This window comes from Ornithodoros turicata, unplaced genomic scaffold (assembly GCF_037126465.1).
Source record: "Ornithodoros turicata isolate Travis unplaced genomic scaffold, ASM3712646v1 Chromosome39, whole genome shotgun sequence".
Taxonomy (NCBI): domain Eukaryota; kingdom Metazoa; phylum Arthropoda; class Arachnida; order Ixodida; family Argasidae; genus Ornithodoros; species Ornithodoros turicata.
The window spans coordinates 214,444-237,209 of record NW_026999369.1 but is presented as its reverse complement, the minus strand read 5'-3'; the positions used below and the strand labels follow the sequence as shown (position 1 = coordinate 237,209).

The following is a 22,766-nucleotide window of genomic DNA, read 5'->3' as shown; positions in this document are numbered from 1 at the left end:
AAAACTGGTTTGGTCCTGCATTAAAGTCGCTAAAAACTCCAGTACAGCGCGCAGCACGTAAAAAGACTGTACAGTACACAACTCTGAACTGGAGAAAACCAATAGTTTGTAATTGTCAGAGTGCTGTGTCCTGAGTCACGTTTTTATGTATTGCCCTGTGCATAAGGTTTTAGCGTAGGTTTTTAGCGATATTGAGTGTTCTTGATTGTCGGTTCAGTGAAAAGTAAAACAATGTTGGTTTCGAAAAGACCACAGCATGTGTAGTAATGTACAGGGTGTGGGCAGGTAAACTGCAGTTGCTCTCAGGTACATGTAGAAATGACACTGCACACACACTGTACTGTAACCGGTTACCTATTTGCCTAATCTATGTTTTATGTACATCTGTGTAGACGATGCAGACACACTGCGTATCACCAGCTTGCAAGGTGAGTATGGCACAAGCTTGGGAAAAACAAGAGCATTGTCATCCCAGCCTGTGCAGTGAAGTGGGTCTGGCAAGCCTTCCCACAGAAAATGCCACAGGCTTTGAGTACCCAAGATCCTATCTGGAGGTACCTCTTCGCACAGCTCGTCTATCGCGTTTAAAATAATTCAGCATCTGTATTTGGGATGATTTATAGCTCACAACACTAACACACTAGTCCTTTTTAATGAGTCTTGCGGAACGATAGATGAGCACTCCTTTCGTGACATTGTGTACCATTGCTACAGTGAACAATTTCTTGAGCAATACTGATGAATGAATGAAAAACAGAGTCTGTCTTCCAAATATGTATGTTCCTTGTAACTTCCGTATTTGTTAAGTGACCCATGTTGATGTCCCCCCTCATGTAATGCCTGTGAGGGCCTTTGGGATATATTCGTAAATAAATAAATATCAAAACCGGAAAAAGGTGTAACACCTATCCTCTCTTTATGTGAATGATAGATAAACATTCTCAGAGGATCCATGACTTGAAAACCCCAGACGAGATAGGAAGGGAGTTGCCTCAGGACAGAAGCCGCCGATATTTCGAACAGAGACTGTTCTTCTTCTGGGCACCGTCCTCATCATTGGCATGGTATTTAAAGGGTTAGGTGTGACGTGTTTAAAGGTTCATGCGAATTGTGGGTCAACAGCCCGGAGGGAAGAAAGGCGAGAAACGAGATAGGGACGATAACAGACAAACACAAACACTGTGTTTGTGTTTGTCTGTTATCGTCCCTACCTCATCTCGGGTTTTCAAGTCATGGATCGTCACCACCAGCTCACTTGCTCCCTAACTTTCCTTTCGTTATCATTCTCAGAAGATTTGTACATAGCCACACTTTGCCTCATTTTGCCTAAAGCCTAGTTCCACCTCTTGCATCATCTCCACATCTTCAATCCCCAAAGCAGTACCAGGCTAAAGTAATCAGCTACTACATAAAAAGAAGGAGGGGGAGGAAAACAAAAGCTGGCGCATCTAAAATTCGAAAAAACCCTGGTGCTTTCACGGGGCTACTCATGGCTCAGTCCTGGATCAGATCCCGATGGAAAACAGCTTTTCTGAACCTCAGTGATAGATTCCCTTGATTGCACTGACTGTGAGGCACAACTCATTGGCTTGGTGGCAAGTGGGCTTGCGTCTGATAATATAATTTGGAATAAAGGGAGCAAGGAACATTTCTCTACGGTCTTAAGAAGGATATCAACATTACCTGTCAAGGTACAGCATTTCATGTTGCTTTCAGTAAGTACAACACTCCTCATAGCAGTCACCATTCGTGTTGGGAAAGCATGCTGAAGTTAGCTCAGGCAGTGCATCTAGAACTGTGAATCAGGTTCATAGAGAGCACCTGGTGAGAGGGACAGCAACAGTGTCCAGTAAAGACTCTCCAGGAATTTTGCGCAGGTTTGGGGGTCACACCTTTTAATAGTGTTGATGGAAAGCAGGGTGTGTGAAACACTGACGTCTGGTAGATGAATTATTGTTATTTATAACCAGGTACCCATGTTCTAGTAATCTAGAAAAAGCCTTGGCTCTCTTGGAGGAAATTGCTAATGAATCTGTGTCTTTTGTGGAAACAGGTTGTAACCGCCTTTCTATCCATCCTTCTTAGTTGCCCTAGCAAAAGCAAATATGTAATGCCGTACACCATATCTGATGCTAGCACACTAATTGCGTTGAGTGTTCTCAGGCTTCTGAAATGGAGCTACCTCGTACATACGCTGTGCCATGTCGGCAAGAACATAAATCAGACTGCCTTTACTTTTTAAATTGGCCCTTCAGTGCTTCATGTGACTGGAAGAATGGCACCCCCAAAATGATAGGCAATGAAAATGATTTCTGCAATGTATTGAGCTTTGTAAAACAACAACTATATTTGAAAATATATTCCAAAAGCCGGGTGACGACCTCATAATGTAGCGTCACGCCTGATAAAGCACGATTCTAAGAACTTTCTAGGGCCCCATCGCTAGTCATGTGCAAAGGTTACTGCACCATCAAAATATATGTCCTTTAGGACAGCAACGGTAGATTAATTCGGTCTTGGTTAGTTAAGCTTAAGCACTAGTAGCCCTGGCAACGTCTCTTGTGTGCTCTTTTAGTCTTGTCCCGAGTCTTTTGTCTATCTCGCCAATGTAGGTTGCATCACATTCTATGCACTCAACTTGATATGCACAGTCAAAATGCCTGATGGGCAGAGTGCCCTCCAAATAGCATATGAAATACGTTGGATGAAAGGAATGCGCACCACCGATTTGACTCCTTTGATGTTGTGTTTGATTGTTCTCTGTTGTAGGGATGATGCCACCTGGATAGGCAATGAAACGTTTACTCTGTTCTTAATTGTTGTGTTAAGCCGGTGTTCTCAGTAAAGGATTTTACATTATGATCTTTGTTTGAATGATGATTAGTGGCGAGCTTCATACCCTGGGCCACTACTCTAACAATTGCTTATGGTAGTGTGGCGAAATGGAATAACGAGCCTTGTTAACAATGTACTTGGAAATATATTTATTTATCTCTCATAGGTTGAAGAACCCAGTGTGGTGTTACATAACGGAGGGGCGTGTAATCATACAAGACCGATCACCAAAAGGCCTTGCTTTTGACTAGATTAAAATGTGAAGCGATTGTAACATAACAAATGCTGCATGGTGGTGATATGATAGGTTCTCCTCACGAGTTGTCGCAACGGTTAGTTGAGAAACTGCATATCCAGTTAGCAGGATCAAATTTTAATTAGGCTACTTTGGCCAACACACGAGCATACAGCACAGTGTCAAAAGCCCTTACAAAATAAAAAATACTACATCTACGTGTACCCAGAAATTAAGACAGTTCAAAATGCTGTGAACGAATTCCACTACGTTAGTTTTGCCTGAATACCCTTTTCTAAAGCCATGCTGGAATTTAAAAAAAGAAATCGACAGACTCAACTTGGTTGACAACGTGGTAGTACATGATGTGCTCCATTAGTTTACAGGGAACCCTAAAAAGTGGAGCTGGTTAATAGATAGAAGGAGCATAGTTGTCACCTCTTCTGAAGACAGGAATCAGCTTGAGACATATGTCCTCGACTCACACACATACTAAGCACCTTTCACACAGATTAACGTATCTTCGTTCCAGCTCTTTCACTTTCAGATGTTCATCTCTGTTGAGTGGTCTGTCAGCAGTGGGATGACAGCAAAAAATATATCTCGCCATATCATTATAGCCACCTGGCACTTCAGTTGAATAATGGTCGTTGAAGATGATGATGATTCAATTTAATGGCACATAAGCAACTCGGGCTATAGTGCGCCAAAACCATGGTAAAACTGACTTGTTAAATATCAGACGATTATAGTAAAATAATATACTTTGTTGGTTGGTAAATTGAGATATAGACAAAAACATGATATGATAAAAATAAGCAATTGAAGAAGAGGCAATTGTTGGCTTTGTGTGACTGATGTCGAGTTTGCCACACTACGTGCTGAATAATAATGACGCTGATATGCTCTAGCATATAAAGTACAATCATGCACACGCTCAATATGTGGTGGATATGTGAAACCAATATACACATACTTACATTTCAAACTTTCTTGAAAAAGGCAGTCCATGTCTGTCGGATTTGCAAGACTCTATACAAAGCCAGTAAGCACAGTGTGCAAAGACTGTTTCATCTTTCGAAAGCGGAGGTGCAGCTACCACGACGCTTCCCCATCTCAATGCTTCGGAGCGGCATAGCCCAGTAAGAAGCCATCAGAAGGATCTCGTCAAGATAACTTGGTTGAAAAAGTGGAGGGTTCTGTAGGATACGTAAGAAAGCATACGCGTTACACAACAGCTACGACAATGATCGACTGCACTTGCATGGTTTTCAGTACGTAGACTTCGAACTGAAAAATAAATCTGCTAACCTTGTTGAAACTACTTTTCCGTCAGGACCACACGAGAGCACACTTGGTTTCTTTAGTTGAAGGTATCATCAGGTCCCCATGCTCCTTTGAGATGCAGCAGACAGAATTTCGCTGAGACGAGTGACTGCCGTTGCGGTTCGTCGCTTCGCAGCAGATCAAGAACAGTACAACGCAACGATAGGTGAACCGTTCAGAATATGGCGACCAACTCCAACACCAACCCAATGACCCGAACAAAGAGGATGAACCGGGAGTCACACAAGTTCGCAGTTCGCAAGCTCGGCATACGGCATCCATTACAGCTGACCGGATACGGAAGCATATATGGAACGCGTGTACAGATTGAAAAGAAAATCGTAGAAACTGTTGCAGGTGATAAATGTAGGGTATATTTTTCTTTTTGAGGCTCTGTAATAAAAACATATTAACATAGAAATGCCATTTCATGAAGAAAATTGACAGGTATTGCGTGACCACGTGACGCGTTTGAGCCAATTGTGGGTGTAGCGAGTGGCCCCCGTGTTGACGTCATCTTGATGGTGGGCCGGGGTGGATATTTTATATAAACGTATGTTTTCTCGGTTTGACGCTAGGCGTGCTGCACTCGGATGAAGTCGAATGTTTAAAATTCGAGTTTAGAGAAGCCGCGGGGTTTTAATGCATGAATTTTCGCATGGAGAGTCCTTCTTGGGTGCTTTATCGACTCCAAGTACAAAAGAGCTCCCACAGTTTCTGGTCAGAGTCCCTTTAAAAGGTACCTAGCCGATACGGTTGGGTCTCGGAGCCCTTGTACCGCTTGAAATTCGCAGTGGTCGCGCACTGTACCTGCTGGTTGAGGACTGTACCAGCTGGTTGAGGACTGTACCTCATGTGTACCGCTTGGCCCAGGTGCGGGTCTTCTTTCATGCGGTACATATCGGGTGCCGGATTTAGAGTGTGTCATAGGGAGCAGGAGCACAACCTTCCAATGTTACAAAGGTCCCGTTGCAGCTCAACTTGATGTTGCAAATCCAACACTGTTCTGTAGACGACGCAATCGCCCGCGAAAAGGCGCATGGTTGAGAGGGATGATAGGGAGAGATCGTTGATGTAGAGCAGGAGGAGAAGGGGACCAAAGACTGTACCCTGTGGTGCACCATATGTTACGTTCGTTAGCGGAGATGAAGAAGAATCGTTAACTAAGCAGAACTGGGCACGAGAAGTAAGAAAGAGGCGAATCCAGTTAATTAGTACAGGATGAATTCCGTAGCAGGACAATTTGTACAGTAACCGAGAATGGGGTACGCGGTCAAACGCTTTGGAGAAGTCTAGAAAAATGACATCGGTTTGAGTGTTAGCATTCATTGCTGTATGTATACCGTTAGTAAACTCTGCAAGTTGGGTCTCACACGAGTTGGGTCTCACACCCTTTCCTGAATCCGTGTTGATGAGGAGACAGCATATTCTGGGATTCAAGGAAAGACATAACATTGGGAAATATTATATGCTCCAGTATTTTAGAAGGCACAGACGTTATTGATATTGGGCGATAGCTTTCGACCAAGTGGCGTGGACCTGATTTAGGAATCGGGATAATTTTTTCCACTCTCCAGTCAGCAGGTACATGCCCAACGCTCAAGGACTGTGTAAAGATTTGCGCCAGTACGACTGAAACGGGCTGCTTGATATTTTTTAAAACGTTGCTGTTGATATTGTCTATGCCAGCTGATGATGACATTTTCATATTATCTATAATCTTAATTATGCCACTGACGGATATCGAGACCATAGACATTTCTGCTATGTGAGAAAACGGTAAGGATGGGATCGAACTCAGGTCCTCATGTGTAAAGACGGAGGAAAAATAATCACTGAAAGCACAAAGGCTACCATAGTCGTCCAGGGGCATACCATTGCTTCCGGAAATTGCAAGGTCGTCATTTGACGAACTCGGAGAGATGACTCGCCAGAACTTCCTTGGATTTGATGTGAGTATGGAAGGGATGTCTTCAGAGTAGAACTTACGTTTGCTTATTTCTAACTCCATCTTGAATTCTCGACCTGTTTCATAATACCGTCGCCAAGCCTCGTCATGGTTTGTGGATTTGTGTCGTTTGTATAAGCGCTTTCTTTTGTTTGAGAACGTCCTTAACTTCCTATGGAACCAAGGACAGCGACTGTCGGTGCGGAGAGTAGTCAATGGTATGTCCTTGTCTATCAGTTCATTAACCTTATTTTTAAATAGTTGCCAGTTCTCCTCCACTGATCGGCAACAAAAATTTGTAGAAAATGTTTTGTCAAATGAGACTAGTAGTTCTTCGCGCATGGCGTTGTAATTGCCCTTACTGTAGTTGCATACCAATTTTTGTGCACGTGATTTCCCCTGAACTAGCAGTAACAACCCCAGGTGGATGACTTTATGGTCGCTTAGTCCGTCTAAGTGCGTCGTGAACTGTACCATGGCGGGATCACAGACGAACACGAGGTCAATCAGACTAGAGGAGCTTGAGACAACTCTCGTTGGTTCAGTGATCACTCGAGTGAGGTTAAATAGGAGACTTTTCTCAATGAATTCCGCAGAAATGTCGTGATTAGATGATAGCGATGGCATTCCATCCTTCCAATTTATTAGCAGAAAGTTGAATTCCCCCGCGAGAACGAGATCAGCATTCGGACACAGTTGTTGCAAACTATACAGACAATCATGTAATTCATCATTAAATGTACTTCCACTGTTCGGGGGGCGATAGCACGCACCAGTGACAACTCTACGATGTTCTAGTTGTATGCAAACCCATACCGCATCTATGACACTTGGAATAGCTATCGGCATAGATAAGATATCCTTCTTTACTGCAACTATTACACCACCGCCAGTTCGATCTTGACGATCGCTCCTGTAGACAGTAAACTCGTCACAAAGAGGAAATGCCTCATTATCCGGGATCCCCGAATGCAGCCACGTTTCCGTAAGAACCACAAAATCAGAGACGGTGGTCCGAATGACTCTCTCAAGATCACCACATTTAGACAAAACACTTCTGATATTGGTGTAGATTCCAGACAGTTTACGAGAGGAGGAGCGGGGAGTCGAGGGTTGTGGTTGCTACCGTGAAAGCGTTTTTATGGAACATCATACATAGTCGTAAACATAAACAGTATTATTCATAGTTAGCTTATCAAAGCGGAGTTTGAACGGGGAACCCTTGCTTTTCCCGAACTTTCTTTCACTTTCTTTCCTGCCAAGCGCACGGCGGCTGTGAAGTCCTCTCCTACTGAGTAAGGTGTGCTTTTCAGTTTGGGTCCACTGAGAAGCAGTTGTTGTTTTACTTGAACTGTCTGTTAGGCGAGTAGCGGCCAAGACGGTGTGCACGTTCTATTACGGTGCTGTCCAAAGGGACTCACAATCTGTCTTGACAAAACGACAATATTTTGTCTTCCGATTGTTTCCACGACTCGGCCTCCTCATCTGGTATTCCGTAAAATAAGATGTTATTTCTGCGTAATCGGCTTTCCGCATCTTCGCATCTCTCTTGTAAGTGTATGACCTGTTGTTTCAGGTCTTGTACAGCCACGGCCGTTGATTTCAGAGACGAAACATCCGCATCAATGAAATTCACTTTGGAAGTGAGCGCGAACAAAGATGCTGCGAACTCTATTTGTTTTTCCTGGATTGCTTTAACTTCCGCCAGTAGATCGCTCTGACCAGCATTTAGCTTCTGCAGCAGGTTCATCATAACATCAAGACACTCATCAATACTGCGTGTTATTGAAGGACCAGGGTTTAGCTCAATGTCGCCTCCAACCAACAAGATCCGAAGCATATTGTATACATGAAGAACGCATGACAAGATATGTAGCCGTAGGCGCGGCAACACCAAAAGACAGATGTCATTGCTGTGACAGGTGAAAGTGTCGAAACTGACTGAAACTGAGTGAAATTGACCTGTACCATAAAGACGAAATTAGTCCGTTGCATTGTGGTGCCGTCGCGCCCACTGAAGAGTTCAGGTGATGAACGATCCTTTAAGTGTGTTGCATGAATCTCGACTCCAGTTGCAGATGGAGGACAGTAGTCGGAGATCGAGGGTAGGTATTCAGGTTCATGGCCTCCGTTGCTCGTAGTGATATCACTGAGCAGGTGATATGGCTGAGTGCACGTGTCAACAGGGGAGCAGAAGGACGGCTCAGCAATCAGCAGAAGGCACTGTATCATAAAGACGAAATTAGTCCGTTGCATTATAGTGCCATCGCGCCCACGAGGCGTTCACGACCTGCAAGCTGTACTTGGTGTCGAAGGTGCAGGTGATATCCAGGAATCAGATATGATGTGCCAAAACTGCTTTGTGAACTTCCAGAGGTTATGTGAACCACAACAACCCTCAACGTCCACGTCATCCAACACCAGCACGAAAGATTATCCGTTTTCAACGGAAGACGAAGCGATTGATGAAATCAATAGATTAATAACGTCGCAAGGCATCGGCGTGACACCATTGAGGAAGCGCGAGAAGACCTCCACATCGTACGTGAAAAGAAAGAAATCAGAAATTTCGGAAGCTCTAGGTGTCAAGGCACGTCGACAGATTGAAGCAGCGTTCGACGTTTCCCTTTCCTGTACATCGAATAGCTACTGCCAGCTGTGCCCAGTGTTGTTGGGAAATATTAGGATGGCCTTCCTAGCAAGTAAGTCACTGCAACAGCGATGCTAAATTCTTACGCTTCTTCCTGCATCGATGTCAGAGCGCGACGTCCAAGCAATCGTTCCTGAGGCAGCCCGGTACATCATTAAGAAGTCCCAGAAGTTGGTTGCGGTAAAAGATGTGGGCATTGCCTGACACGTACGAGCGCAGTGCTCTGAAGGAAGATGATCTGGCGACAGCAACGAGCTTTTATACGGTGGATGAGCTGGACTGCACAGTTCAGAGCCCAACATAAAGAGATGTCGTACACGTTAAAGGATGAGGCCAGAAACTCACAAAAGCTACAGGGTACATGACTTGTTCAATCCGCCAAGCCTACAGAAAATTTAGGAACAAGTATCCAGACATAAGGCTTAGCTTCAACAAATTTTACTCCATTCGCCTCAAGTGGGTTAGTATTAGCCCATGCATGGAGGAATGCGTAGGCACGTACTGTGCAGACTTCGGGCTTACCACGACAGCTGCCATAACAGCGCCATAACCGCGTTTGTAACTTCATTTCTCTGAATCGCGTCCGCCCTTGGCGACCGTAACGCCGATCAGCTGCGGGCGAGTACCGCCTAGGGGCAGTGCGCGTGCATACTGTGACTTTAAAAAATCGTAACGTCACCGACAATCAAATACGAATCTCAATTTTTTTCTGTGTGTTAGGAAAGGGGTTCTGCGCAACACAAAAAAATCGCGGTAACTTTTTGATGGCCATTTTCTGCCAGCGTCTGCCGACATGCAGCGAAATTGCGATACCGCCTGTGGAATTATTACTATCTGATTCTAGCATATTAACTCTAGAACAATGAAAAATGGTATTAACAGATAGGAGATAGGGCATGCAACGACGAAACGAATGGCGTAGGTTTCATTATTATCCGCTAAACGGTGTCAGTACAGGAAGGCTGCGAAAAACTGTGTTTTTCGTGTTTTCTTGCGGCTTTGCCATTTTTTTACGAAAAAAGTTTGTTACAAATTGGTAGGAAAAAGCAAGTGTGTTGTCCATGTAGTAGTGAGCAGGTGAAAAAAATTGTGGCTCTTAGAACCGCATAGTTCTCAATTGAGAAGCCCGCAAAATAGCCCGAAGCGACTGGGTCACATTTCGACCAATTTCTTTCTCCCCCTCTCCCTCAAAAATGGTTGAAGTTTGGGACTTAAATAAAGGCGCATTTTTCATAATTTCCCGTCCCCGGAGGAATACATTTTTTCAAAAGAAATGGAGATGGTCAGGTTCCTTGCTTGGTCGAAGTTCGCTGGAACTGGCCTGCAATGAAACTTGGGTACACCATTACGCGCTTGAGTCCAAACCAGCAAGCATGGAGTGGGTAAAGAAAGATGAAGCAGCCCCGTCAAAGCCAAGACTGATGGCGTATTCCATTGGTAGAGCAGATTTTGCCCCGCGCTGGGTGGGGTTTGAGTGCATGCTCCTGGCGCGGTCACAGGGGTTTGCTTCGTCAATGGAATGGTAACAATCGTTCGAGGTACGATGCACGCGCTGCGCATAGCACGTGAGCCCGTGCTTTGCTGGGTTAGCTTTGGTCTTGTTGGTCAAAAACTATTGCTCCCTCGAGCAAACGTTTTGCCCTTGCTTCGCCAATGAAACATTCAGCGTCTGACACGATTCTGTCAATGGAACAGTTTTTCTCCCTTCCCGGGGCAAAAAATTTGACCCGGCTCTGCCAATGGAATGCGCCATCAGATGTCAACTGGCAAGGTGCTTGCAACTGTTTTTTTTTTTTTTTTGCAACTGGAGATGAGCGCGGCATTTTGCATATTGCACCATCAACGCTTCATATTACTGGGAAATTTTAAGTGCGCTTAAAGTTTTCTTATCGCAGCCAAAGGCGTGTCTAAGCAGCAATGACAATGCCAGACCCGACACTGCAGCCGTCATAGATGCAAATTTAAGGGAAATGGGCCACTGGGAAATGGGACGCCACTGCAACACTCTCCCTATAGCCCTAACTTACTGACTTGTGTTTGGGCCACTCAAAGAAGCTCTGCGACGCCGACGATTGAACGACGTCGCAGTGGAGGAGTTTCTGCACAACTGACTGATGACGCAACCCACTTCTTTTTATGAAGAGGGGATCAAAAAGGTACTGACACGCTGAGAAAATACATTGCTACGTCGGAAGATTATGTAGAAAAATAATACAAGCTTGGTTTATTTCTTACCACACATAAACAATATAAAATGGCAGTCTCGTTTATATTTGATCCACCCTCGTACATTAGGCTAAGATTGTATACAGGGTGTCGCAGCTAAATGCGAACATGTATTTTGTTTCATATATATATCACTTTTTCCGAGATCAAATGAATTGCATTACAGCATACGCTGAAAGGCGCTCCTAGGGCATTAGCGAACTCCTAAGACTATGTCTTAATTCACTTTTCATAATTAACTGTTTAATTATAAAAGCTACGAAGTTGTCCCAAACAGAACATCTGGTCCCTTTTGTCACATGATACCCGAGCCGTTCAAAAAGCCGAGCAGACAAAAATACGTTCGATAGATTGTCCGCAACAAAAAAAATCGTGAAGGAACACCGATTTTATTTCATTCTTTTCTACATTGCGCATCTTCGGAGACGCGTCTTTCCTTCACCCGAAATGTGAAGGAGCACAGTGCCGCCAAGCAAAACAAAAACAAATGTATTGGGTGACTCTATCGGAACTGCCCTTATCTTGGTTTGCATTTTCTGTTTTCTTTTCATCTTTTTCCAAGACGCAAAGGCGATAGTGTGCTCTTTCACCCTCTTATATTGGCGGTGAAGGAAATACGCGTCTTCGAAGTTGCGGAGTTAACAAAATAAAAAAAAAAGTGTTATTGCATGATTTTTTTGCGAACGATGTATCGAACGGATTTTTGTTCTGAAAACAGCTCCGGTCTCAGGCGACCAAAGGGAGCAGGTGTTCTCATTGGGACAACTCCGTAGGTTTTATAACTAAAAAAATTATTATTGAAAGTGAATTAAAACACTGCCATTGGAGTTTGTTAGTGCCCTCCGAAGGAGTGTCCTTTAGCCTATGCTATAATGCAATTGATTTCATCTCGGAAAAAGTGAGACATATATTTTAAGGAAATATGTTCTCATTTCGCTGGGACACCCTGTATGTTATGTCTCAGTGTGATAATGCGTCTTTGTCGTGAAATGTTTGGTACGATTGTTCAGGAAAAAGTCGCTTGCTAAACCTAGCAGACAGGAAGAAATAAGAGCAAAATATGGGCAGAGCTTGACCATTCTTTGACCTTTTATCGCCCGGCGATGGGGCCCCGCCATGACGTCAGACATTGCACCACTCATCCCAAATCACTCGTATAAAACCAGAGTCATGACGACACAAGTCGGCCGGGCGTACTTCAGTGCGGTAGCTAGCTCGAAAATCGCGTCGTTGATTACCGTCGTGTGATGTGCGGCTTCAAACGAGGCGCTTTGCAGTAGACCTCTCGCAATGGCGAAACGCTCTCCATAAACATGTCTACAATAAAATAAACATGCCAAACATCCGGTGGTCCCCTGTTATTCACTCTGGTAGACTTACCATCATCATGGCTGCGGCCAGGTAAAGTTGCATCACAACTTGCACGATTTCGCTGAATATCCAGAAGCATGCTGCGGGCACGGTATATTTCTCTGTAATGTAGACAAAACTGAATATATGGCACACTACAAGGATGCTTCTGAGCTCCAGTAACACATACAAATAGGACTACATCAATGCTCGTGGCAGAAAAATGCGAATGAATACACCCAGGGTGCTACTGCACTGTGTAATCCCAATGGGTGCAGCCGCGTTTGATATGGCTGCACTATCAGTGCGCGCGAAGCTGCATCCGCTACTTTTTCTCCGTAGGAAACTAGCACGTCTTCTTGACTCCCGCTGCTTTCCAATACAGGGAACACCTGGGATGTAGGGAAACGCAGGGAGACGACCCTTTTCTTTTTCTTTTTTTCTTTTTTGAGCGCAGCTCTTAGTTGCCTTTCCCGTATCCTGAGGCGTCGGCGTTGTAACTTGTAGAGCGAACGAGGGGCAATGCCACGGATAAAAGTACGGGAGATGATGAGGAGGATAGCACCGGGGAAGCGTACAGTGAGAGAGAAAAGCGAGCGAAAGCGGAATGCGAAGACGAAAGGCAGGCTTGGGGAGAAACCAAGGGCCCGAAACTCGCCAGTTCCTTTGCGGGATAAAGTGAAGCGCTTCACGCGTTTCACGTCATCGGACGTCAGAAAACATCATAAATTGAACGTCATGGAGACATCCGGTGGCTAGTGATTACTGATTGGTTCCCATGAGGATGAATTCGTTTTCTGAGCGATGATTGACCGTTTTCAAATTTGTTCGCGAGCGCTCGAACAGGCGACAGCGCGGCGGCTGTGCCGGTTGGAACCGGCGTTCACGGAGTCGCCGGCGTCCGTTTTGTTCGGCTCGTGTTGTGTAGCGGTTGTGTTGGACTAGGAGTTCTGATTTTTCATGTTTAAAAAGGAAAGCTATATCATGTAAGTGTACTCGAACAGTCACAGCTGCTAGGGAAGATGCCTGCGCAACATTTCTGCTCTGTTTCTTGGTGTAAAAACTATTCGAGCGTCCGAACGCCTTGTGCCCGATACCTGGTCAACGACTGCCGACAGGTAAGTCATTTGTCGTTGCATGTGGCCTTCATTCATTGTTGCCTTCGTTCATTGTTGCCTTGCTGCCCGCATTTACTTCGTGTATTGTGAATAAGTTGCTTAACAGTTACCGTAAATCGTGACCGGAAGACGCGGTGACCGAGACAGACAGCGTAGCTTTGCAGATACGATGGTAGATTATATTTCTTTTCGTGAAACAATATCATCTAAGTGTTATGATTAAATAACCGCTCACGTCGTACTGTATAAAGGTATGACGCTACTGTAAGTGATTGTCGGTGATTTCGCTCGACAAGTTTCGTCCGACGCGTTGACTTAGTAGCTGTTCTGTATCTAGCGCCAAAGCCAAGTTTGTCAGGCGATTCGGCCTGAATATATCATTGTGAAGTAGCGCAATAAAATGTATTTTTGTGCTAAGGTCGCTCATCACACCCCATGTCTGCGAGCTTCTCACAACCCTACCACCGTTCTTATTTTTCGCGTTCAATAGCACCTTTATTCTTTGTATTTACATTGCAACTTTCACATGCATAGCTGTTGATAGCTGATACCAATTTTTTTCATCTTGTAGCCACTGAGCTCCAGTCCCCAGTGGCAGTCCTTGCAGGAGGCGGTCCGACATTATCAGGCTTCTTCAAGCAAATTCTGGAGCATAATTAATGTCATGTTGTGTACGCCTTGCTTGCATAACCGTATGTCGCACAATAAAATACTTCATGTGACAAAAACAACCAAGGCTCCGTCGTATTCCTGTAACTCCCACTGCATTCCGACAAACGCGATACAAAAAACCAGTGAATGGGAAAAAAAAAGGAACAACAAAAGGGGGGAAGACGGAAGCAGAGCAGAGAGGACGAAAGTAGTGAGAGAGAAACGGATGACATGTCATTTACGTCATTCGCGACATAATCAAAAAAGAAAAAAATAGGGTGGCTAGTCCTCAGTCATTGGTCCAGCTCCGGAAGTCACGTGAGTTTTCAGCTACAACAGATTTCTACTACAGCTTCGCGCCCCTGGAGAAACCAAAGTGCATCTGCTTACAGTTGAGCAAGCATCGCTCTAAACTTGCAATTGGAACCGCAAAGCCATACGTACGAAAAAAAGTGAACTCTTATGCCATGAGACATCCGTGAACGTTGGCAATGTTGGCGCTGAGTCGCACTGTAGACATAACCGAGCTGTACCTCTCCAGCGTAGGCAACGACTTCGCAGCGACTTCACGAACTGGGATAGGAATGTTACCTGAAGGACGTATATGTGTGTAGAACAAAAATAGCGGTGTATAACCCAACGTCAACAGCTGCGCCAAAATCTCGCATTACCGACTGTAGTACTGTCCAGTGAATTTCTCCCTCTGAATATTCACTTCCCATTGATGTGAATTAATTTCAAGTTAAATTACTGTCTGATTTCAACTCCTGCAATTTTTCTTCTATAATTTCGATAATTCGATATTTAATTCGATATTCGATAATTTTCCTCCTGTTGCCAGAATGTGACCGGCTTTTTCGCCGACTGCCTTCTTTAGCTCAAGTGCGCGGGCTATTGTCGTTTCAGGTTGTCGTGTGTGTATACTGCATCTCGTCTGGCCGAAGTAATACAAACCTGTCGTTAAGTAGTATTTAGGCCAACGAGATGCCTAAAAGTGCAATGTAGGGTCACATTTTGTGGTACCGCGTCACGTGGTAGCCACTTTATCATAGCGAATTGAGCTGATCGTTTTCGTGAATCGTCGTGTACAGCTATGGCTTCAGCCTAGAAACGAACGAAAAGAGAATGGGAGGACCAATGAAACGCGATGCACATGGGATTGAAGCGGCCGCGTGACTTCCACACTCGAACCAGTGCAACTTTTTCATCGTGAAAACGACCTGCTGAATTCGCTATAAAATTCGTCGCGATGATAAAACAGTGGTATTGTGGGCGGCTTTTTTGCGGTATCCCGCTCTTCACTCTTCGTACGGAGTACGACACGGAGACGATGATCCTTATCGTGATCAAGTATCAGTATTTTGTAAGGAGAGGCCATCATCAGGAAGCATGTTGTCCCAGAAACAGCGACTTCGTATGAGAATGTACCTCGAACGGATTACCGAACAGCGTTGTGGTCTTCCTTAGAGATCTCTATGGCCTTGGTAGGGTAATGTTGACCAAAATGAAATTAATTTACAGCTTAGCCCGCTAACCCTTCCGTTGGTGTGGCAAGTTCATAATGACGAGTACAAACAACAAGAAGGCATATACAGGGCGTTCCACCTAAGGTGAAAAAAAATTCCAACTGGGCTCGTACTCGTCGGAAGATTGTGAAACTTTCGGTAATTACCTTCTGGAATGTTTTGACGCCTTTGAGGAAGGCTTTTGACAATTTTTATTGCGGGAAATTTATTTTTGTCAATTGAATTTTGAAAATTGCCAACGGAACCTCACTTTTTTATCGAAATATTACGTCCACCGTGGATAGCCGTAGATCCAGTAAAAACTATGCTACGTATCGCAACACAAATGTGTGTGTCTAATGTGTTATCCGGCGTTCCCCAAGGCTCTGTCCTTGGTCCTCTTCTGTTTCTGATCTATATTAACGATCTTCCTTCTACCTTAACCTCTAACGTAAGACTATTTGCAGACGACGCGTAATATATCGTAGAATTTCTGCGGGGGACGACCATGTGGCATTGCAGAACGACCTTAACAAAATAAGCGCCTGGTGTACTACATGGCAAATGTCATTGAACATATGCAAATGCAAAGTAGTGAAATTCTCCCGTAACCGTGACATCATCACTTTTGCTTACACGTTACATAACATTCCACCATCGCAGGTGCTTACCTACAAGTATCTTGGAATTTATTTCGCGTACGACCTCTCATGGACGTGTCATGTAAACGCGGTCCACATCCACATCATTTCCACTGCCAATCAAGCTATTAGATGCTTACGTCGCAATTTTAAACAAGCTCCATCCGACCTAAAACGGCTTCATACCTAGCGATTGTTCGTCCAAAGTTAGAGTACTGTTAGGGTCCAGACCCATGGTCATGGGCAGTGAAGAGAACGATCTGGGCGCGTGAGCAATGTTGCTTGAGCGCTGATCGGGTGAACACGCTATGTTCTAGTCAGGTACATTTTCTGTAATAAACTCCAAGTTGTGATACTGGCGACGAGAAACTTACGCAGCCGATTGAAGCATGAATTCAGCAAGGCTTGGAGAGTTTGTACCTGGCTCCAACTGGACTTCATGGCGGGAGAGGTTGGAATTTTTATTCGAAGCCAACGAGATACAAGACCCAGCAAAGAAAAGAGCATTGCTCTTCACCTTCTGCGGAGAAGAAACATACAATAAGGTCAGGGATCTTCTTCAACCTTTGACGCCATCACAAGTGCCGTTCCACAAGATAATGGAACGTCTCAGCCGCCATTTTGAAACTGGACCGTCGGAGCTACTCGGACGCTGGCGATTTCATAAAAGAGATCAGCTTGCTCAAGAAACTATTACGGAGTACGCTGACGCGCTCAGAGCGCTCGCAAAGGACTGCAACTTCGGTAACATTCCTCTGGCATCACCGGCAACAACGGCGACGTCTGCCCGATCGACGCCAGACACGTCAACACAGCCAGGCGCAGCTCAAGAAGAAGCCACGACTGCACAAGTTCAGATGCTTCCCCTCGTTGCATCGTCTCAGCTAACGACACTTCCTCTACAAGTTATGCTTCGAGACAGGTTCATATGTGGACTGCGGGACGTTCACCTCCAGCAAAGGCTGCTGTCAGAAAGGAACATCACGTTTCAGAGGGCTTTCGACTTAGCAAAAGCTATGGAGTCTACTATGGTACAGCAATCAACGATGCGAAGCAGCCAAGAGATTTGCCATACGGGTGCTACTCAAAGGAAGAGTAAAAGGCAAGCTGAACAGCACACAAGAAAGTGCTACCGCTGCGACGGAGAACACACGGCACAAGTCGGTGAACACCGCAATTCGGTTTGTTCTTTCTGCAAGAAGGTCGGTCACATTGAAAAGGCCTGCATCACGAAGAAGAAACAGGCTGCTACAGCAAGAAAGGGACCCCACACCACAAGGGCTCCGTCCTCGAGAACACAACAGGCCAACTGCATTGCCCCAGACGAATTGGACTCGTGGGGGGATCTTTTTTCGGTAAATTCGCTGAAGCAGGAGAACTCCAGCTACACCATTGAAGTAACAGTAGACGGACGTCCTTGTCTCTTTGAAGTGGACTCTGGTGCCTCATATTCCATAATGAGCGAGGGCACGTTCAACGAACTTTGGAAGCGTGACCAGCGAAAACTGGAAGACTCAACCTTGATTCTCAGAACTTGGAATGGATCACCACTAGAAATTCGTGGCAAAGTGAAGGTCCATGTTCAATTACAAGCTAAACGGGCCCTGCTGGAACTGTATGTCATTGCAGGTCGGGGAACGAGTCTCCTCGGGAGAGACTGGTTTGGACCCCTCGGAATCTCACTCAACGGCATTCACGCTCTCACAGGAAACGTATGCCAACGTCTTATTGACCAGTTTCCCACAGTCTTCGACGGCGAACTGACCGGACACGTAGGAGAGGCGGTACACATCGACGTACAGCCAGCAGTGACTCCCAAGTTTCTGAAGAGTCGCACAGTGCCATTGGCATTGAGAGCATCGGTAGAAGAAGAGCCGGATAGGCTCCAGCAGCAAGGAATACTGAAACCCGTGTCATCATCAGCTTGGGCTACACCACTGGTGACAGTAAGAAAACGGGATGGTAAGCTTCGTCTCTGCGGCGACTACCGCAGCACTGTAAACGCTGTAGTCGCTAAGGCAACCTACCCTCTTCCAACCGTCGATGATATGCTCGCTCTCGTCCAAGGTGGGAAAATATTCTCAAAGATTGACCTGCAACAAGCATACCAACAGTTAAGGGTTGATCGCGCCACACCGGAACTGCTCACGGTCAATACACCTAAGGGACTGTTCAGAGTGACCCGTTTACCATTTGGTGTGTCCATAGCCCCACTAATATTTCAGAGATACATGGACACTTTGCTGTCTGGGCTGACCGGGGTGGGGGCTCACTTGGACGACATCGTCATTTTGGGCGCAACTCTGGAAGAGCACGACAGCCGTCTTCGCGAAGTACTCCAACGGCTAAGCAAAGCTGGACTCAAGGCTCGTCTCGACAAGTGTCTCTTCCGCGTTACTGAACTGGAGTATTTAGGCTACCGCATAAATGCTGCTGGGGTAACCCCAACAAAAGAGAAGGTTAAGGCCATCACCGATGCCCCAGTACCACGCAACAAAAAGGAACTACAGTCTTTCTTGGGGCTACTGAGCTTCTACGACCGTTTCATCAAGGACCGAGCTTCGGTGGCTGAACCACTCTATCGCCTCCTAGACAAAGACGTGCCGTGGAAATGGGAACATCAGCAACAAGAGTCTTTGGACGAGCTCAAGCGACTGCTTGTAGCTGCCCCAACCCTGGCACACTTCGATCCCTCTTTACCGCTTTACCTGTCATGCGACGCCTCACCCTACGGAGCCGGGGCAGTATTGGCTCACAGGACGAAAGACGGAAGCGAAGTTCCAGTGGCGTTTGCTTCACGCACGCTAACAGGGGCCGGAAGGAATTACGCCAAACTTGATAAAGAGGGTTTAGCGATCGTATACGGAGTGAAGCATTTTCATTACTTCATCGCTGGCCGTCAAGTGACAATTATCGCGGACCACAAACCGCTACTTGGAATCATGAGCCCAAACAAACTGATTGCAGCAACGCTATCACCACGCATGCTACGTTGGTGCCTGTTATTGAGTGCGTATGATTATACACTACTATATCGGCCAGGTGGTCAGCATCAAAATGCCGATGCTTTGAGTCGTCTTCCGCTCCCCAGTGTGCACGACCAGAAGACGTCCACAGGTGACGTGTTGATGCTCGAAGCTATTGACTGTGACCCTCTCAACGCCGAGCACATTGCTAGACTTACTCAGCAGGACACTGTGCTATCACTGCTACTGCAGGGAGTCCAAACTGGATATTTTTCGCAGTGGAAAGACGATGCTTTCCAGCCATACAAGCGACACAGCAGTGAATTGTCAATTTGCCGCAGTTGCGTTATTTGGGGATCTAGGGTCGTCATACCAAGGCAGGCCCACAAGTTGGCTCTCAGAATGCTGCACGCGAACCACCCGGGAGCCTCAGCAATGAAAAGTACGGCTAGAAGCCATTTGTAGTGGCCCGAACTGGATCGCGACATTGAGCTGACAGCGAAGACGTGTCACAAATGCGAAACGTACGCGAGGTCTGCTTCTGTTGTCATAGATTCCCACTTCAAGCACGCCCAGTTACCTTGGCACACACTGCACATAGATTTCGCGGGTCCACTGGACGGGTACTACTACCTGGTAGTAGTAGATGCGTTCACGAAGTGGCTGGAGGTGAGAAGAATGAAAAGCACAACTTCCGCCAGCATCGTGGGCGAGTTGCGCAAATTGTTCGCAATGTTTGGCGTACCTCGGGTTGTTGTTTCCGACAACGCACCGAACTTTGTATCTGCCGAGATGGCCCAGTTCTACCATCGAAACGGAGTCAAGCATCGAACAAGTGCACCTTTTCATCCAGCCACCAACGGTCAAGCCGAACGGATGGTTGGCGAAACAAAACGAGCTTTGAAGAAGCTGACAGGCAGCCTAGACTGCCGTCTTGCCCGCTTCCTTCTTAAACATCACACGACTGTGTCGGCGACGACACACAAGACACCGGCGGAGCTCCTGTTTGGCCGTCGTCTCACGACTCCACTGGATCTCCTTCATCCAGAAGAGGAGAACGCCACCTCACAGCACAGTGATGTAGCCTCGCCCGAATCTCGTTACAAGGTTGGACAAGACGTATACATCCGAACATTCGACAGGGATCGTCGGTGGACATCGGCCATCATTCAACAACGCACGGGCCGGTGCTCTTTTGCGGTTAGCACCAGCGATGGAAGGGTTCATCGACGCCATGTGGAGCATATCAAAGCTCGATTCGACACGCCGGGAGAGCAAGGTGCACCCGAGCCTGATGGCATAACTTCTGCTAGTCTTCTCCTGTTTCCACACGAAGGGGACGATCACAGCGCCGAACAACAGTCGCAGTCCGCTGAACAAAACTCCAATAGCAGGACCCAGCCCCCCGATCCTGCCCTAGCATCTAACCGACAAGAGCAAGCACAAATGGTGGACGATGACAACGTACAACGTCAGGATTCCTGCCCTAGTTCTTCCACCCAAGCAACTGGAAACCACGGACGTCCCCGACGTCAACGGAGAGCACCTCAACAATTTGAAGACTTTGTGCTATCATAAGCGACTCTCCATTTATGCATGTGACTTTATAACTAGGTCGGGGGAAGTGTTAGGGTCCAGACCCATGGTCATGGGCAGTGAAGGAACGATCTGGGCGCGTGATCAATGTTGGTTGAGCGCTGATCGGGTGAACACGCTATGTTCTAGTCAGGTACATTTTCTGTAATAAACTCCAAGTTGTGATGGTGGTGGTGGTGGTGAAAGGGCTTGCCGTTGTCGGCCTCACGTATGTGGGCAACGTCACGACTGACGCCCTGGGGAAATGTGCGTCCTGGGCCGACTTCTAGGGGAACTGTGCCGACATATGTCTGAAAGCGTCTGAGGAAAACCCAGGAAAAACCCCAGACAGCACAGCCGGCACCGGGATTCGAACCCGGGTACCTCCCAGTCTCGACGTGACATGGCTAGCACGCTAACCACTGAGCCACGGGAGCTGGTCCCAAGTTGTACTTATCACATCCAAGTTGTGATGAGTACGCTTCGTCCATCTGGGATCAGCACCAACAATATCTCACTAATTCCATTGAAGCCGTTCAGAACCGTGCATCCAGATTCATACTCTCTAACTATGATTATCACGCATCTACATCAAGCATCAAATCTGAACTTAATATTTCTAGCCTTTCAGACAGACGTGCGGTAGCGCGATTGTGCTTGTTGTACAAGTTATTTTTTCTTTGTCCATCACAGCCTGAATTCCTGACGTCTGCAGTACACTTCTCATCACGACTAGACCATTGCTTCAAACTAAATCGCCCTCTCTGTTGAACATTACTATATGATACATCCTTTGCTCCCCGCACCATAAGAGAGTGGAACTCGCTTCCCCTATCCATTGTCTCACAAAATTCCGTGACACACTTCAAGCAGGCATTGATTCCCTATCTTTCATCAGCACATCGTCAACAAACTAATTTACAATATAATGCTCGCTAATCTGTGCATCAGCAATATCTTTTTTTTTCTTCGTGTTGTGTTATCTTGTCGGGCTGTTGTGTGTCGAATTTACAAAATACATGTGTAAATAGTGGCACTATTTACACATGTATTTTGTAAATTCCCACTCCGTTCTGTAATGCCCTCAAGTGAGGGCCTTGCACGTACAAAATACAGAACAAAACAAGACAAATAGTAAAGAAAAAAATGAAAATTACGCTTTAGCCCCGCCTGCTTGATTTTCGCAAAGCGCCCGCAATATGGGCGTCTAGAGGAGAAAGTGTCCCCGCCTTCATTTGTTTTGCCTTCCTCGTGATAAGGCGGTTGTCACCTGCATCGAGGTCAAAGCGGAGGAAAGGCAAAACAAGACGCGGGAAGACTTCCTCCTCTGCCCGCCATCTTCGGTGTGCTCTTCTTTGCCACAGTCAAGCAGGCGGGGCTAAAGAGTAATTTTTCCTAATTTTTCGAGTATTTCTGTTGTGGTACTATGCATAATTTTAGCTGTGTCTCTAGTTAGCCGTGGATTACTTCATATTTCAGTAAACAAAAGTGAGGTTCGCTTGGTTCAAAGGTTCAAAGTTCAATTGAAACAATTAATTTCCCTCAAAAACTGTCGAAAGCGTTCCCATATGGCGGCAAAAATTTCCAGAAGGTAATAGCCGAAAGTCCCACAATCCTACGGCGGATATTTCGCCAGTTTGAATTTTTTATCACTTTATGTGAAGCACCCTGTATGCATAGACGAGCAATCATACCAACAACATTATTGAAAAAGAGGTACACATATAGAGGAAACCAAAC

General features: G+C 45.9%; 1 protein-coding gene across 5 annotated transcripts in view; it reads right to left on the bottom strand.

Moving 5' to 3' along the window:
- LOC135374008 (uncharacterized) overlaps positions 1-22,766 on the bottom strand; it is a 150,962-nt gene that overhangs the window by 103,118 nt on the left and 25,078 nt on the right. For 3 of the 5 annotated variants that reach the window (XM_064607026.1, XM_064607028.1, XM_064607030.1), the window contains exons 2-3: positions 16,860-17,005; positions 12,601-12,692 (exon numbers count right to left, since the gene is read on the bottom strand). In XM_064607026.1, the coding sequence (XP_064463096.1) occupies positions 12,601-12,692; positions 16,860-16,992 (225 nt within the window). In that variant the 5' untranslated portion in view covers positions 16,993-17,005. The remainder of the gene's footprint in view (positions 1-12,600; positions 12,693-16,859; positions 17,006-22,766) is intronic. The other 2 variants (XM_064607027.1, XM_064607029.1) reach the window with 1 other exon arrangement.